Source organism: Chrysemys picta, chromosome 9, assembly GCF_011386835.1.
Source record: "Chrysemys picta bellii isolate R12L10 chromosome 9, ASM1138683v2, whole genome shotgun sequence".
Classification (NCBI taxonomy): domain Eukaryota; kingdom Metazoa; phylum Chordata; order Testudines; family Emydidae; genus Chrysemys; species Chrysemys picta.
The window spans coordinates 50,676,369-50,690,787 of NC_088799.1; the positions used below are offsets into that span (position 1 = coordinate 50,676,369).

General features: G+C 53.4%; 1 protein-coding gene across 4 annotated transcripts in view; it reads left to right on the plus strand.

The window, feature by feature from the left end:
- The first annotated feature begins 6,655 nt into the window (after nucleotides 1–6,655).
- The window catches only part of UBE2G2 (ubiquitin conjugating enzyme E2 G2), a 38,050-nt gene continuing 30,286 nt past the window's right edge, over nucleotides 6,656–14,419 (plus strand). The window contains exon 1 of one of the 4 annotated variants that reach the window (XM_005303674.5): nucleotides 6,656–6,868. In XM_005303674.5, coding sequence (XP_005303731.1) covers nucleotides 6,826–6,868 — 43 coding nt within the window. In that variant the 5' untranslated portion in view covers nucleotides 6,656–6,825. Of the gene's footprint in view, nucleotides 7,155–14,419 lie in introns of all 4 variants that reach the window. The other 3 variants (XM_005303675.5, XM_005303676.5, XM_042853452.2) reach the window with 3 other exon arrangements.

The following is a 14,419-nucleotide window of genomic DNA, read 5'->3' on the forward strand; positions in this document are numbered from 1 at the left end:
TCAAAAATGTGGGGAAAGGAAAACACCTCAAGCACTCAGAACAGGCCCATTGTGCTGAGCAGACAGTACCATCTGTGAGGTATACTGCTTTCTCAGGGAGGTGGGGCTCCCCTTTTCTAAGGTTCCCCCCTTCACCCCTGAAGGGGGACTGAATCACTCAGGAAGCAGAAGCTTGGAGTCTACCCTGTAGCCTAGGCCTCTGAGAGCAGCCAGAGGAGAGTGGAAAACATGGATCAGGAGAAGGGGGAAATCTGTCTTCCCCTATTCTAGGGGTGGCCAACCTGAGCCTGAGAAGGAGCCAGAATTTGCCAAAGAGCCCCAGTAATATGTCAGTAGCCCCCCATCTGCTACCCCACTCCAGCCCCCAGTGCCTCCTGGCCACCGGCAGCCCCACCAATCAGCACCTCTCCCTCCCTCCCCATGCCTTCTGTTTTGCAGTGCGCAGGAGGCTCTGGTGGGGAGGAGCGAGGGCATGGCAGGCTTGGGGGAAGGGGTGGAGTGGTGGCAGGACCTGGGGCAGAGCACGGGGTTGAGCAGTGAGCACCCCACAGCACCTGTAGTGGAAAGTTAGCATCTGTAGCTCCAGCCTCGGAGTCAGCGCCTATGCGAGGAGCCGCATATTAACCTCTGAAGTGCCACAGGTTGGCCACTCCTACCTTATTCCCTCAGACTACTACTCCACTGTAGAGTGGTCAGATTCCCTCTACCTGAACTGGTCTACAGGCTCATGTGACTGCAGCTAAGCCACGCATGCCTGATCAGCAAGACAACCTACAGCTCTCAAGGTCTGCAGGTATCAATAACCAAAAACTAGGGGACAGTTTGAATTTCCCATCTTTCAGTGAGATGTTACATTTTACATGGCAAACTCCATTTCATAATCTCAGAGTGCCTGCAGGGCTCTCTAATCTATCTAGCAAAGCCATAAAAGAAGTCACTGGTTGGAAATAGAAACTAGACAAATTTAAACTCCAAGGAGGCACGTGCTTTTTACAATGCAGGTAAATTAACCATGGGACCAAAATCCCAACGGGTGTGATGGATTCTCCATCATGTGAAATCTTTAAGAAATGCTCTACTTCACCCAAGATACAAGAATCTGAATGAAAATTTGTGATCTCTATTACATAAGAAGTTAGAAGGGTGTTGGGTGCTAGCTCACCAGCCCATACACTGACGAACACTCCAACCTCAGGATTCTACACTCTGTTCTTCACAGCTTCAGTTTTATGTCTTTAAAATGAAACTGTCCACGACCTCAGTCGCATTCCTTCCCCTGAACTAGAGTCTTCTGACCCGCCTACTTCCTACTGGATTGCATCTTGCAGGCTACCTGCCTGGGAGTCAAGATTTAGTTGGGGATTGGTCCGGCTTTGAGCAGGGGGTTGGACTAGATGGCCTCCTGAGGTCCCTTCCAACCCTGATATTCTATGATTCTATGAGCTTTCTCCTTGGCCTGCTCTCTGCAATTTTCACCTTGGCAGATCATCTCCCCTCCCTAAGAGTTGTATATAAATAGGGTTCTTTTACCTACACCAGAATCTTCTGCAGGAGTCTATCTACTCTCCACAGCTTTCCAGCACAACTACTTTCTGTCTCTTTTGGATACCAGGTGATCTTCATCACCTGACTCCTGGTCTCTCAGTGTCAACTGTGCAGTAGCTGATTAGCTACAGGTAGGGCCCAATGCCCCTTAAAGGGCAAGCCACCCTCAAACAGGTCGTTTCTGTCCTTGAAGCCTATGACTATTAATAAGGCAATCTTAAAACCTTGTACACGTTCCAAATTCAAACCTGGTTTAACTGGTGCAGCTAATGGAATTAAACTGGGATCAGCAGCCTAATGTGTTCAGTGAAAGAGGCTAACGTAGAAAGGCAGCCTTTTGTTTGTGTGTGTGTGTATTTAGCCATTCTTTTCTGATGCTAAATCCTCCATCTCTGTAATTACAGTCTTGGGCATAAAAGGTGCTGTATCAATGTGAGTTGTTATTACAAAAGGTCATGGACGTTTTCTCCCAACTCCCATAAGGCTGAGTCAGCAAAGGAATAAAGAATAAGCAGTGCTCATGAAGAACTCAAATGTGCTGTCATGAATTCTAAGGAACAGCAGGAGCAGGCCCTGGTATCACAGAGACCAAGTAAATAGAACATTTTTCAATTTGTTTGCACGTATAATTCAATGCTTAGCTGCAAACTGCTGAACTTTGCCAACCCAGAATGTTCCAGATTATAAAAGTGCCAGAGTTAGATAGTGTTGCTGTACCTTCTTAAAGCAAAATGCACCTCCTGCAATCCATTCACAGCCACTACTCCAGCCTAGGGCAGACATAAGGTTTGAGCCCCTGAATCTAGGTAATCATAGGTTCTATAGACCTTCTCCTGGGCTTGCTCTGAAGTCTCCCCTTCATGCCAGCCTAATCTGATCTGAGGCTGAGCCCTGCTATGGTGTATAACATCTGCAAAGGCCCCCAGCTGCAGCCACTCTGCCTCTATACACAGCATCACTGGCAGGGCTCAGGGGATGTGCTGACCCTCAGCACTGGGCACATTTCCCCACAGTGTTAACAGTGCAGGTCTGCCTAGTGTCACTCACCTCTCAACTTCCTCCACATCACATTCTCCCTCATACCATGAGCAATACTCAAGATTATAGCCGAGCAATAGCACTACTATAGTCAGGTTTGACCGGGTTCCATTTTAATCTATAACTGTCTGTAGCTGTCAATTTCAGCTGACACCGACATCACACAGTTTGTGTGCCTGCAGGGACCGGGTGACACTGGCTCTGAGGCCACAAAGGGAGCTCTCTGCAGCCCTTTTGCCACGGGAGATGCTGAGCAGGTCGTGGTGGGGCAGAGCAGAGACCCCTGGCTAGGACTGCAAGAAGGAGGATGAGTTCCTAGTTGCTGGGGAGGCCACCCTGCTGCTAACTGGCTCCTGGGGCAGAGCAGGGAACCCTCTGCAGCCCTGCTGTCACAGACCTGACCGTGTCACATCAGCTGGGAGTGCCAGGGTCTCTGTTCTGCCCACAGGACTGCAGCCTTCCCTGCACTTAGCATTTGCAGGAATCCAGTGACACTGCCTCTGAGGCCATGCAGGGAGCCCTCTGCAGCTCTGCTGTTACAGCCCTGCTCACTCACTCACCAGCCTGGAGTCTGGAAGCCATCCCTGGCATGAACTGTTCAGCAGCTGGGAGCAGGGCTGCCCGGGGAGGGGGGGGGCAAGTGGGGCAATTTGCCCCCCAGGGCCGGATTAACTTTTTGTGGGCCCAGCGCCAAACATATTTGTGGGGCCCCTGGAGAATGACTGTAAAAGGGGCCGGGGTTAAAAGCACAGTGGGGCAGGAGCTAGGGTTGGTCTCTGGAGCAAGGGAGGGGTCAGGAGTAAACTGCAAGCGCAGCAGGGCTGGGGAGGGGGTAAACAGGATCCCCCCCGCCCCTGCCCACATAGAGCGGATACCTACCTGGTTCTAGCCCATTCTCTTTGTCTCTCTCTGCACTGTGCTGCCTCTCCTCCCACAGCAGCAGGACAGGTTCTCTTCTAGCCCTCTGGGGTGGGTGTTGGGAGTGGGAGGAGCGGAGGCTAATGTGGTTACTCCTATAACCGGACATTTAGTTTCCAGTCAGCACTGCTAACCGAACACTCAGGTCCTGTTTTCTATTGGAGTTTCCAGTCTAAAACTGGATACCTGGCAACAGGGCTGCCAGAAAAGCCTGAGGGTGGGAGAGGGGCAAGCAATCATTTTTAAAAGTAAGAGGGCTAAGCCTTAAGGGGGGGGGCAAGTAGTGGCTGGGCTAGGGAGTGGAGAGGAGCTAGCGGGCAGGGCCATGTCTGCTGTACTGCCCAGGTAGGTTGGAGACTGTGGGGATCAGCTGACACAGTATCCAGGCCCAGTGCAAGGACATTTTGCACCCTAGGCGAAACTTCCACCTTGCACGCTCCCCCGCTCCGGAGCATCGCTTATTATAAATGTTCAAAAATGAATACAGTGGAGTCACATCTTACACGGGGGTTAGGTTCTAAGGTCAGCGCATAAGAGGAAAATCACGTATAGTGAAAATTACCATAAACTACAGTATACACAGTACTGTATACACTAGAACAGGGGTCCACAACCTACGGCACGCGTGCCAAAGGTGGCACGTGAGCTGATTTTTTTTTTTTAATGGCAGGCTGCGGGTCCTGGCCACCACTGAGTCTGCTGTCGGCCTGGGGTTCTGTTCACTCAGCTGCCAGCCGAGGTCCCAGCCAGTAACTCCGCTCAGCCACCTGCCGTTCTCCCAGGCCGGCAGGAGGCTGAGCGGGGCCGGTGGCCGAGACCTTGGCTGGCAGGAGCCAGCCCACTGCTGGCTCTGCTCAGCCCGCTGCCAGCTGAGTGAACAGAACCCCAGGTCGGCAGCAAGCTCAGCGGCAGCCAGGATCCGCAACCTGCTATTAAAAAAAAAATCGGCTTGCGTGCCACCTTTGGCGTGCGTGCCGTAGATTGAGGACCCCTGTTCTAGTGTATACTGTAGTTTATGGTAATTTTCACTGTACGCGATTTTCCTCTTACGCAGTGACTTTAGAACCTAACCCCCATGTAAGATGTGACTCCACTATAGTGTAAAAAAAAATTTTTGGCACCGCTTTTTGGCACCCCCAAATCTTGGCGCCCTAGGTGATCGCCTAGTTCGCCTACTGGTTACACCGGCCCTGACAGTATCCCCAGCCCTGGTGACGTGACAGCCAGTGGTGGATTTAGAGTTAGTGGGGTCCCCCAGCCCTGTGCTCAGCTTCATTTTTGGGGCTCCTCCTTGGGACCCAGCCAAGAAAAAGAACACTCTCTCTTATCTCCCCCCGGCCCCCGTTTTTCATTCTTTTTTCCTTCGTCCTCCTCCTTTAAGTAATAGCAAGTAAATGAAAATAAAGTGAGGTACCTTGATTAAGTTAGACTAAAGAACATTTTTCCACAGACCACTTGAAAATCACGGAGGGTCTCGACAGACCACTTAATGATCTTTCTAAATATTGTTAAAAAATGTTCGGGGTGTGGGGTCTGGCCAGTAGCTAGGGCGAGGGCAGGGGCTCAGGGTTGGGGCAGGAGGTTGGGGTGTGAAGCACTTACGTGGGGCAGCTCCTGTTCGGTTCTCAGGATGAGGGTGGGGATGTGGGGGGATGCAGGAGTCAGGGCTGGGGAGGTGTGGGGGGTGCAGGGGTCAGGACAGGGGGCTGGATGTGTGTGAGGGGGTGCAAGGGGCTGGGTGTGTGTGGGGGGGTGCAGGAGTCAGGGCAGGGGCCTCAGGGTATGTGAGGGGGTGCAGGGTGTGTGTGTGTGTGGGGTGCAAGAGTCAGGGCAGGTGGCTCGGGTATGTGAGGGGGTGCAGTGGTTAGGGTGGGCAGGGGGCTGGGGGTGTGGGCTGGGGTCATGGGGGTGCTCACGCAGGGGGCTGGAGGGGGTATGCCCCAATTCCAGCCCCTTTCCCAAGGCCTCACCCCCGCCTCTTCTCTTCCTCCCTGGAGCTGTGAGTGTGCTGAGGCTCCCTCCTCCTCCCTCCCCTCCTGCCGGCAAGCAGCTGATCGGCCGGGGGGGGGGGAAGAAATGTAGCACACTGGGGAAAGAGGCGGGGGAGGAGCCAGGCTGCTGCCGGCAGAGGCAGCCACGGCTCCGTGTCAGCCAGCAGCATCAAGCTTCTCTGACCCCACAGGAGAGATCAGGGGGCGGAGAAGAGTGGGCGGGGCCCCTTTTGACTGTGGGCCCGGCACCAGTGGCGCCATTGTAAATCCAGTATTGGCACCCACGTGAGTTTTCGGCAAGTCTTCAGCGGCAGGTTCTTCAGTGCCACCGAACACACCCGGAGCGAGTGAAGGACCCGCTGCTGAAGATCCGGAGCTTCTTCCGCTCCGGGTCTTCGGTGGCAGTTAGCCGGTGATGACTCCATCTGCTTCGGATCTTCGGCGGCACTTCGGTGGCGGGTCCTTCACTCGCTCTATGACCCGCTGCCAAAGAAGTGCCCCAAAGACCCGGAGTGGAAGGACCTCTGCCGCCAAAGACCCCAGGCCCCCTGAATCCTCTGGGCGGCCCTGGCTGGGAGGCCTCTCTGCAGCAGGGGCTCTTCCTCTTCCTTCCATTCCTAGTTGGGGGTCTCTGCATCCCATCACCAGACACATCAGGACTGGACAAACTAGCCGCCTGGGGCCACAGGCAGGCAGCACTGGCAGCACAGGGCTGGCAGGTGCAACTGGGTGGCAGAGCAGCACATGGCAGAGGCTTGCGCTAGCTACCAGGGCCACCACACACCCAGTCCACTTCTGCTATAAACAAATCCCCCAGCCGCTCACCGGCAGCCTCTGGCGTGGGGGAAGAGGGAGACCTGGACTTCACATCTCCCAGCCCAGCTCAGCCCAGGCCTGGCATTTCTGAAGGGCAAGGCATGGCACTACAGGACCCGCCGCGTCCCCTTAACTCGGCCCTTCTAAGCACCAGGCCCCGCCCCCTGCGCTCAGACACGGGGCTGCGCGGGACCCTCCGTCCGCTCGACGCACAACGATCCCGCCACGCAGCGCTATGCAGCAGGATTAACTACGGGGGTCGGGGCTGTAGAGGCGGGGAGCAGCCGCACGGGCGGAGTCTTGATGTCCCCGCTCCCTCCCCCCTGGGCTCTGTCTCCAGCAGCCCCGCCCCTAGCGCGTGCGCCCGGCGGACCCCGCAGCGCCAGCGAGAGGGAGCTGCGCGCTGGGCCTGGGCGGCCTTTCTAGCCGCGCCGCCCGGTCTCTATGGTGCGCTGCTGCCCCGGAAGCTGCTGGCGGCGGGACGCGCTCCGGCTCCGGCTCCTCGCGGCTGCGGCGCATGGCGGGCACGGCGCTCAAGCGGCTGATGGCCGAGTACAAGCGTGAGTCAGCGGGCCGGGCCGGGCCTTCCCTTCCCTTCCCTCCCGTGCTGCGGCCCGGGCCTGCGCGGGACAGGGCCTCCAGGCATGGCCCCTGCCGCTGGCCCAGGGCTGGGGAAGTCTCGCCCGGCCCACCGGGCCTCTGTTGAAGCGGGGCAAGGCGAGGCCCCTGGGCGGAGCCGTGTGACAGCGCTCCCTGGTGGGCCGCCCGCGGCTGAGGAGCGGCCCCTTCCCTGCCAGGCGGGGAGACCCGGGGGTGCCAAGGCCCCCGGGAGAAGCTGCGGCGAGGGTAGGGTGACCAGATGTCCCTATTTTATAGGGCAGTCCCGATATTTGGGGTATTTTCTTCTATAGGTGCCTATTACCCCCCACCCCCGTCCTGATTTTTCACACTTGCTGTCTGGTCACCCTAGGTGAGGGAGCAAAGACGGTGGGGAAATGGGGTCAAAGTAAACAGCTGCTTTAGCTGCAGTGTGAAAATCATCCTAGTTCTGAGCACGCTCTGCTCCCTTAACCGGGTGAGGCTGGTTGGAGATGTGAACCGTGGGACAAGCTGGAGTTGAGCTCGGGTGGAGCAACGTTGGTATTGTTCACATCTTTCCCATTAGAAGGAGCAATGAGACGTTTACTTCACAGTTTATCCAGAGAAAGCCTCGTTGCTTTCTTATGAATGATGCAAGAATCTGACTTCTGCAAATGCTGCAGGGATATGGTACTTACTTGTGCTGTGATAATTAAATGGCCCCCTTGAAGACTCCATCCTCAACCGGTATATAAAAATCCCAGGACAATTGTGACTAGAGATCTTTCCTATCTGATAGGAGGCTGACCCCAGACAAATTAGTTGCTTGTCTCAGGCTACCTGTGCTACAGATTACTTTGGTATATTTTATGTCATGCAGGGGTGTGAATAAGCCAACGCCTCCCCTCCCCCCAAGTGATGTAAATTACACTGACCTAAGCGCCAGTGTGGACAGCGCAGTGTTGGTGAGAGAAGTTCCCCAGCCAATTTAGCTACTGCCTCCTGTGGAGGCAGGAATTATTAAGCTGACGGGAGAGCTTTCTCTTGTTGGTTTAGTGCTGTGGCTGCTGTAGTGTAGACCTAGGGCATGGCTACATTTGCAAATTTAGAGCGCTTTGAGTTAAACCAGCCTTCGTAGAGCGTAGTAGGGAAAGCGCTGCGGTCTGTCCACACTGATAGCTGCAAGCGCACTGGCGTGTCCACTTTTGCGGCACTTGTAGCGGCATTGGGAGCGGTGCATTGTGGGCAGCTATCCCACAGAGCACCTCTTCCCATTCTGGTGCTGTGGCTTGTGGGAAGAGGGCAGAGGATGTGGGGCATTCTGGGTCCTGTCCCAAAGCCCCGTGTTGCATCAGTTTGCATCCCAGCAATCCCTCTGCTTCCATCCACAATTGGCACCATCTTTCAACGTTCTTTGTACTGTGCGCTCTGTCTTCCCTTTCGGTCTGCGGGAATGGAGCCCGAACTGCTGAGGAATATGCTGGCGAGCCTCGCAAGCACATCACGTTTGGTAGTCAAGTTATTCTTTAAGATCGAAAATGACAGCGAGGACTCCGATGATGATATCGATTCGAGTAATGCATACGACACGAGATTGCTTGTGGCATTCAAGGACATGCTCACCACCATGGAACGACGCTTTTGGGCTTGGGAAACAAGCACTGAGTGGTGGGATCACATTGTTTTGCAAGTCTGGGATGACGAGCAGTGGCTGCAGAACTTTCGCATGAGAAAAGCCACTTTCATGGGACTGTGTGAGGCGCTCGCCCCCATCCTGCAGTGCAAGGACACAAGATGGAGAGCTGCCCTGACAGTGGAGAAGCTGGTGGCTATTGCAATCTGGAAGCTGGCAACTCCAGACAGCTACCGATTGGTCGTTAACCAGTTTGGAGTAGGGAAGTCGACTGTTGGAATCGTGCTGATGGAAGTTTGCAGGGCAATGAATCGCATCCTGCTCAGAAGAACTGTGACTCTGGGTAATGTGCATGACATTGTGGCTGGCTTTGCACAAATGGGTTTTCCTAACTGTGGAGGGGCGATAGATGGAACGCATATTACAATTCTGGTATCAGCCCACCTAGCCTCCGAGTACGTTAATCGGAAGGGCTATTTCTCTATGGTTCTCCAGGCGCTTGTGGATCGCTGTGGGCGTTTCATTGACATTAACCCAGACTGGCCTGAAAAGGTGCATGACGCATGCATCTTTTGGAACACTGGCCTGTTCAGGAACCGGCAAGCTGGGACTTTTTTCCCAGACCAGAAGATCACCATAGGGAAAGTCGAAATGCCCATTGTGATCCTTGGAGACCCCGCTTACCCTTTAATGCTGTGGCTCATGAAACCCTACACAGGGAGCCTTGTCAGCAGCAAGGAGCGGTTCAACAACAGGCTGAGCCGGTGCAGAATGACTGTGGAGTGTGCATTTGGCTGTTTAAAGGGCCGCTGGCACTCTCTGTCTGGGAAGCTGGACCTGGCCAATAACAGCATCCCCGTGGTTATATCCGTGTGCTATACCCTCCATAATATTTGTGAAGGGAAGGGTGAAAGATTCACTCAGGCATGGAACTCAGAGGTTCAACACCTGGAGGCTGAATTTGAACAGCCAGAGAGCAGGGCTATTAGAGGGGCCCAGCGCGGGGCTGCAAGGATTAGGGATGCCTTGAAGCAGCAATCTGAGGCTGAAAGCCACCAGTAATGTCTGGTGCCCTGCACGGGAGTGAAGTGCAGTGGTTCCAATGTGAGTAGGAATCTGTGTTTTCTACGTATGATACACTGACTTGCAGTGCCTGTTGCTTTCCTGGGCTAAGGTATCTTTTACTTTATGCAATAATAAAGAATGTTTTCAAAGCCAAAAAATCCATTTATCGAAAAGAAACACAACTGCTTGGGAAACAGAAAGGGCAAGGAGGTAGGGTGGGGAATGGTACAATCACAGATTTGCGTATGTCCTGTTATCATACTCAGCCTTCCTGTCTGGAGTGCTGTGCAATGAGTGCTGCACTTCTGGATGTTTATACTGCATGGTGATGGGGGTTGAGTGCAGAGGGTAAGGGTCGTAGTTCTCAGGGCTGGTTGGTGAAGATACAGGTGTTGGAGGCAGATGGTGGCGATAAGAACCCGGATGTTGGGGAAAGTGGGTTGGAGGTGACATGGGGGAACAAGGGAAAGAGTTTTGGGACAAGGGCTGCAGCGGGGGCGGGCGTGGTAGTGCTCCACCTGCATGGCTACGAGCGTGGGGATCGAGTCCGCTTGGCGCTCCATGATGCTTATCAGCTGCTCTGTGCTTTGGTGCTGGCGATCTGAATTCTGCTGGTGGACCCTCCTTTCACTCCTGCGCCACTCCTGCACTTTTTGATTTTCATGAAGGGACTTCCTCTTTGCTTCTACCTCTTCCTGATTCTTTGCAGCCTCTCAGCCGGTGATAACACGGACGGCTGAGATCTCAAGGTTGCATCTGTAAAGGCAAAATGCAACACTTAACAGAGGCAGCATTGTTCACACCAGACAGAGCAATGATTCCCCCGTACTTAAGGAGGGCAAGCACAGTCTACACAATAGCATAATTTACCCTTCCCAAAGCGAGCACACACAACCTCCGGGAGCCCCAAAATGGTGAGTAAGTACAGGATTAAGGGGGACTAATTATTTCATGGCTGTACTGTCCTCTGGGTTTCTGTGCCTTGGGAAGAGCCAACAGCTGCAGAGACCCCTATACTGAACACTGTCCCCAAATTTTCCTCAGGAGTTCATCCTGGAAGATACCTCGCTGCTGAGGGTGATCTGGGAAGCAAGGGAGGGTCTTCTACTACAATGCAGCTCCTGCCCTGGCCCATATGCAGCTTGCCTGTGTGCAGCAATGGTCCCCCCGTTCCTCACAGCACAGTGGTGCGGACATGTTAGCCTGACTGGGACAAGGACCACAATGGCTCTCCCACGAAACCTGCGCAAGCGCATTGCCCAAGTTCTGGAGGAGACCTTTGAAGAGATCACTGAGGCCGATTACCGCAATGTGAGAGAGCACATCAATGCCCTATTCCGCATGTAGGCATGTAGACCTAACCCTCCTTGCCCCAAGAGCCTGCACTGAATAACTTCCTTTCCAAAATAAAAGCCGCTTACCGGGAATCTCCTCTGGTGTTTGTCCTTCCCCAAGCACTGGCCACCGCGACTGGCTACCTTCCTCCTGGCTTGAGAACAGCTCCTGCCTGCATGCATCTAGGGATGCCGGGGTGTCTTCCTCTTCCTCAGCACCCTCACTCCTGCTTTGCTGCTCCTCCTCCTGCCTTGTTGGACTGGGCTCTGAAGTGTCCATGGTGGTACTTGGAGTGGAGGTGGGGTCACCCCAAGTATTGCGTCCAGCTCTTTGTAAAAAAGGGCAGGTCGCGGGGACAGCACCGGAGCAGCTGTTTGCCTCGTGGGCTTTGCGGTAGGCATTCCGCAGCTACTTCACTTTAACCCTGGCCCCTTTCCATCATGTTCCTTGATATCTGCCCGAAGGTATCATAATTCCTACAGCTGGAGCGCAGCTGGGACTGGACAGCTTCCTTCCCACAAACACTGATGCGGTCCAGCACCTCACCATTGCTCTATACTGGGGATCGCCTGGTGCGTGGAGGCATGGTCACCTGGAAAGATTCGCTGAGAGCACTCCACGCCTGATTGAGCAAACAGGAAGGGGATTTTCAAAATTCCCAGAGAATTTAAAGGGTGGGTCTGACGGTTGGTCACCTGAGGGCAGGGCAGTAGAGTTCAAACCGATGATCAGAGTGGCTAGAACAGGCATTGTGAGACACTTCTGGAGGCCAATCAGGGCGCATTAACAGACCGGGGCATCCACACTGGCGTCGCAGTGCTCCAGCGGGGGTGCATCAAACGTTATTCCACTCGCCGAGGTGGAGTACCAGGAGCGCTGTAGCCGTGGAGTCCGAGAGCTCTACATGCTTTGCCAGTGTGGACACGTCATGAGTTAGAGCGCACTGTGCTGCTTTAATGCACTCTGACTCGCAAGTGTAGCCATGCCCATAGCCTCAGTCCCTTTCATAGTGTGCAGGTATCCATGTCCCAAAGCTGCATGATGACCAGGCACTTATCAGGGCCCTTGTTGGCTCTCAGTGAGGATGAGGATTGTATGAGCATGAAGAGTGTATTACTCTGATCTCTACGGTCTGCTACTTATGGGCAAGGGTGAAGTCTTTTTGTGCTGCTGCTGATTTTGATGCATCTGACAGTGGTTAAATTGACAGCCCTAGATACCAAAGTTCCCTTGCACCCTTCCGAAGCATTAGATACACTTCTGATCTTGGGCGAGAAGAGGGGAAGGATTAGTCCAGGAGTGGGCAAACTTTTTGGCCCGAGGGCCACATTGAGGTTTTAAAACGGTATAGAGGGCCAGGTAGGGAAAGCTGTGCCTCCCCAAGCAGCCTGCCTCCTATCCGCCTCCTCCCACTTCCCACCCCCTGACTGCACCCCTCAGAACCTCCAACCCCCCTGCTCCTTGTCCCTTGACCGCTCCCTCCTGGGACCCCACTCCCTATCCACCCCCCCTCCTGGGACCCCAACCGCCCCCTCCCGGGACCCCCTGCCCCTAATTGTCCCCCTGGGACTTCACCTCCTATCCAATCCCCCTGCCCCCCAACCCCTTTTGGAATGTGGCTCTGCGAACATGGACAGAGGACTCAGGAGGAGCAAGGGCAGCCTTGTAGCCGGAGAGTAGCGGCGGTTTTCCCTTTAAGGCGCTGCTTCTCTCCGGCTGGCTGCGCGGCCGCCCGGTGCTCCTCCTGAGTCCTCCGGCTGCATTCGCAGCGCTCCTGCCGCCTGCACCTCCCGCCTGCTCCCCTGAGGCTGCGGGTGAGCCTCCCTCCCTGCTCCCCTCCGCGGGGGGTGCACTGGTGCTGAGCTGCCCGGTGGCACATTGAGGTTAGGCTGCAGGGGAAGGGGAACCTGGAGGCGCTGGGGGTAGCCTCCCTGGCCGGGAGCTTAGGGGCCGGCAGGACGGTCCCGCGGGCCGTACTTTGCCCATCCTTGGATTAGTCCTTGCTTGCAATTGGGATCTTAGATGTTCTTCCTTTTAAGTAGCTCTCCTAATTTAAAAAAAAATAGAGCTTCTGTTGTCTGAAACGTCTAACTGAACTCTGGTTCATGAAAATATGAACTTAATAGCATTAAAAAGAGTTGGGCATAATAGGGGTAGGCATTTGTGGCCAGGGTCCCAGGGGAGCCATGCTCCGATTGCTCAATTAGGGCAAACTGCAAAGAATGGTTCAGACAATCCCCCAGACTGGTGGTTATTTCAATACTTAGCTCCACCAAGATAGCAACAAAACACTTCTGTAATACCTTACTGGTTACCCAGAAGCCAAAATGCAGTTCCCTTAAAGCAACCCAGCCTTGGGCTTCCACCCAGACAGCCAAGTCAAATATGATGAGGATTACTGAAAATCTTGTTCATCATATAAAAAGCTCTACCAATCCCAAATGATTGGACATACTACCCATCAAGTTAATGAATATTTCAGACCACACCCAAATACATGCTTACAGCCAGTGCTTTAGTATCTAACATCTAAAGGTTTATTTATTTAAAAAAAAAAAGGGGGGGGGGGGAAAGAAAATTAAAATAAAATACACCTCTACCCCAACGTGACCTGATATAACACAAATTCGGTAAAGCAGAGCTCGGGGGGGGGGGGGGGGGGGGGGGGGCTGCGTGCTCTGGCGGATCAAAGCAAGTTTGATATAACGCGGTAAGATTTTTTGGCTCCTGAGGACAGCGTTATATTGGGGTAGAGCTGTACATACAATAATTGCAAAGTTCTTGGATTAGGTTTAAAGCAGTGATGGCATAAACTGCTAATTGGCTAAATCTCTGGTTGCTCCCAAATAATTGGAAGGTCCTCAGTACCTTGGTTAAAATGCTCCCATTAGTATAAGTCCATAGTCCAGAGATCAGAGCAGGAAAGAGGCAAAATGGAGATGTTTCCAGGACCTTTTATTGCTTCTGCCATCTGGAGGGAAAATTCATTGTCCCAAACAAAGCCCTTGGCATAGTTTGTGGAAAAATACAAGCACACAAGATGAAGTTTAGTACCACATGGTCTAGTCACGTCCTTGCATGCTTTGATTTGTCAGGGCAGCCATTACCCATACTCTAGATAGAAGGTCCTCAGGAAAGCCCATTAGGCTTCTTCCATGACCCATTGTGTTCATTGATGGGCCATCATTCGAATGCTCCATTCACAATGTGCTGGCTAGACTAGATGTAAACTGCCTTGTGGGTTTTACCACAGGAGCAAACACATTTGAAATACAGGAACGTAATCAATATTCATAACTTCAGGTACAAAAATAATATATTCATCCAAATAGGATAACCATATTCAGCAAATCATAACTTTTCCATAGATGACATACCGGTACTTTGTTTAAGATTTGCTGTATTTATATAACAATGGTAGCAACAATGGTCATATTTTAATCCTATAACATCACAGCATTCTATATGTATTGTTTGCACAGCTCTGCCAGTACATCTC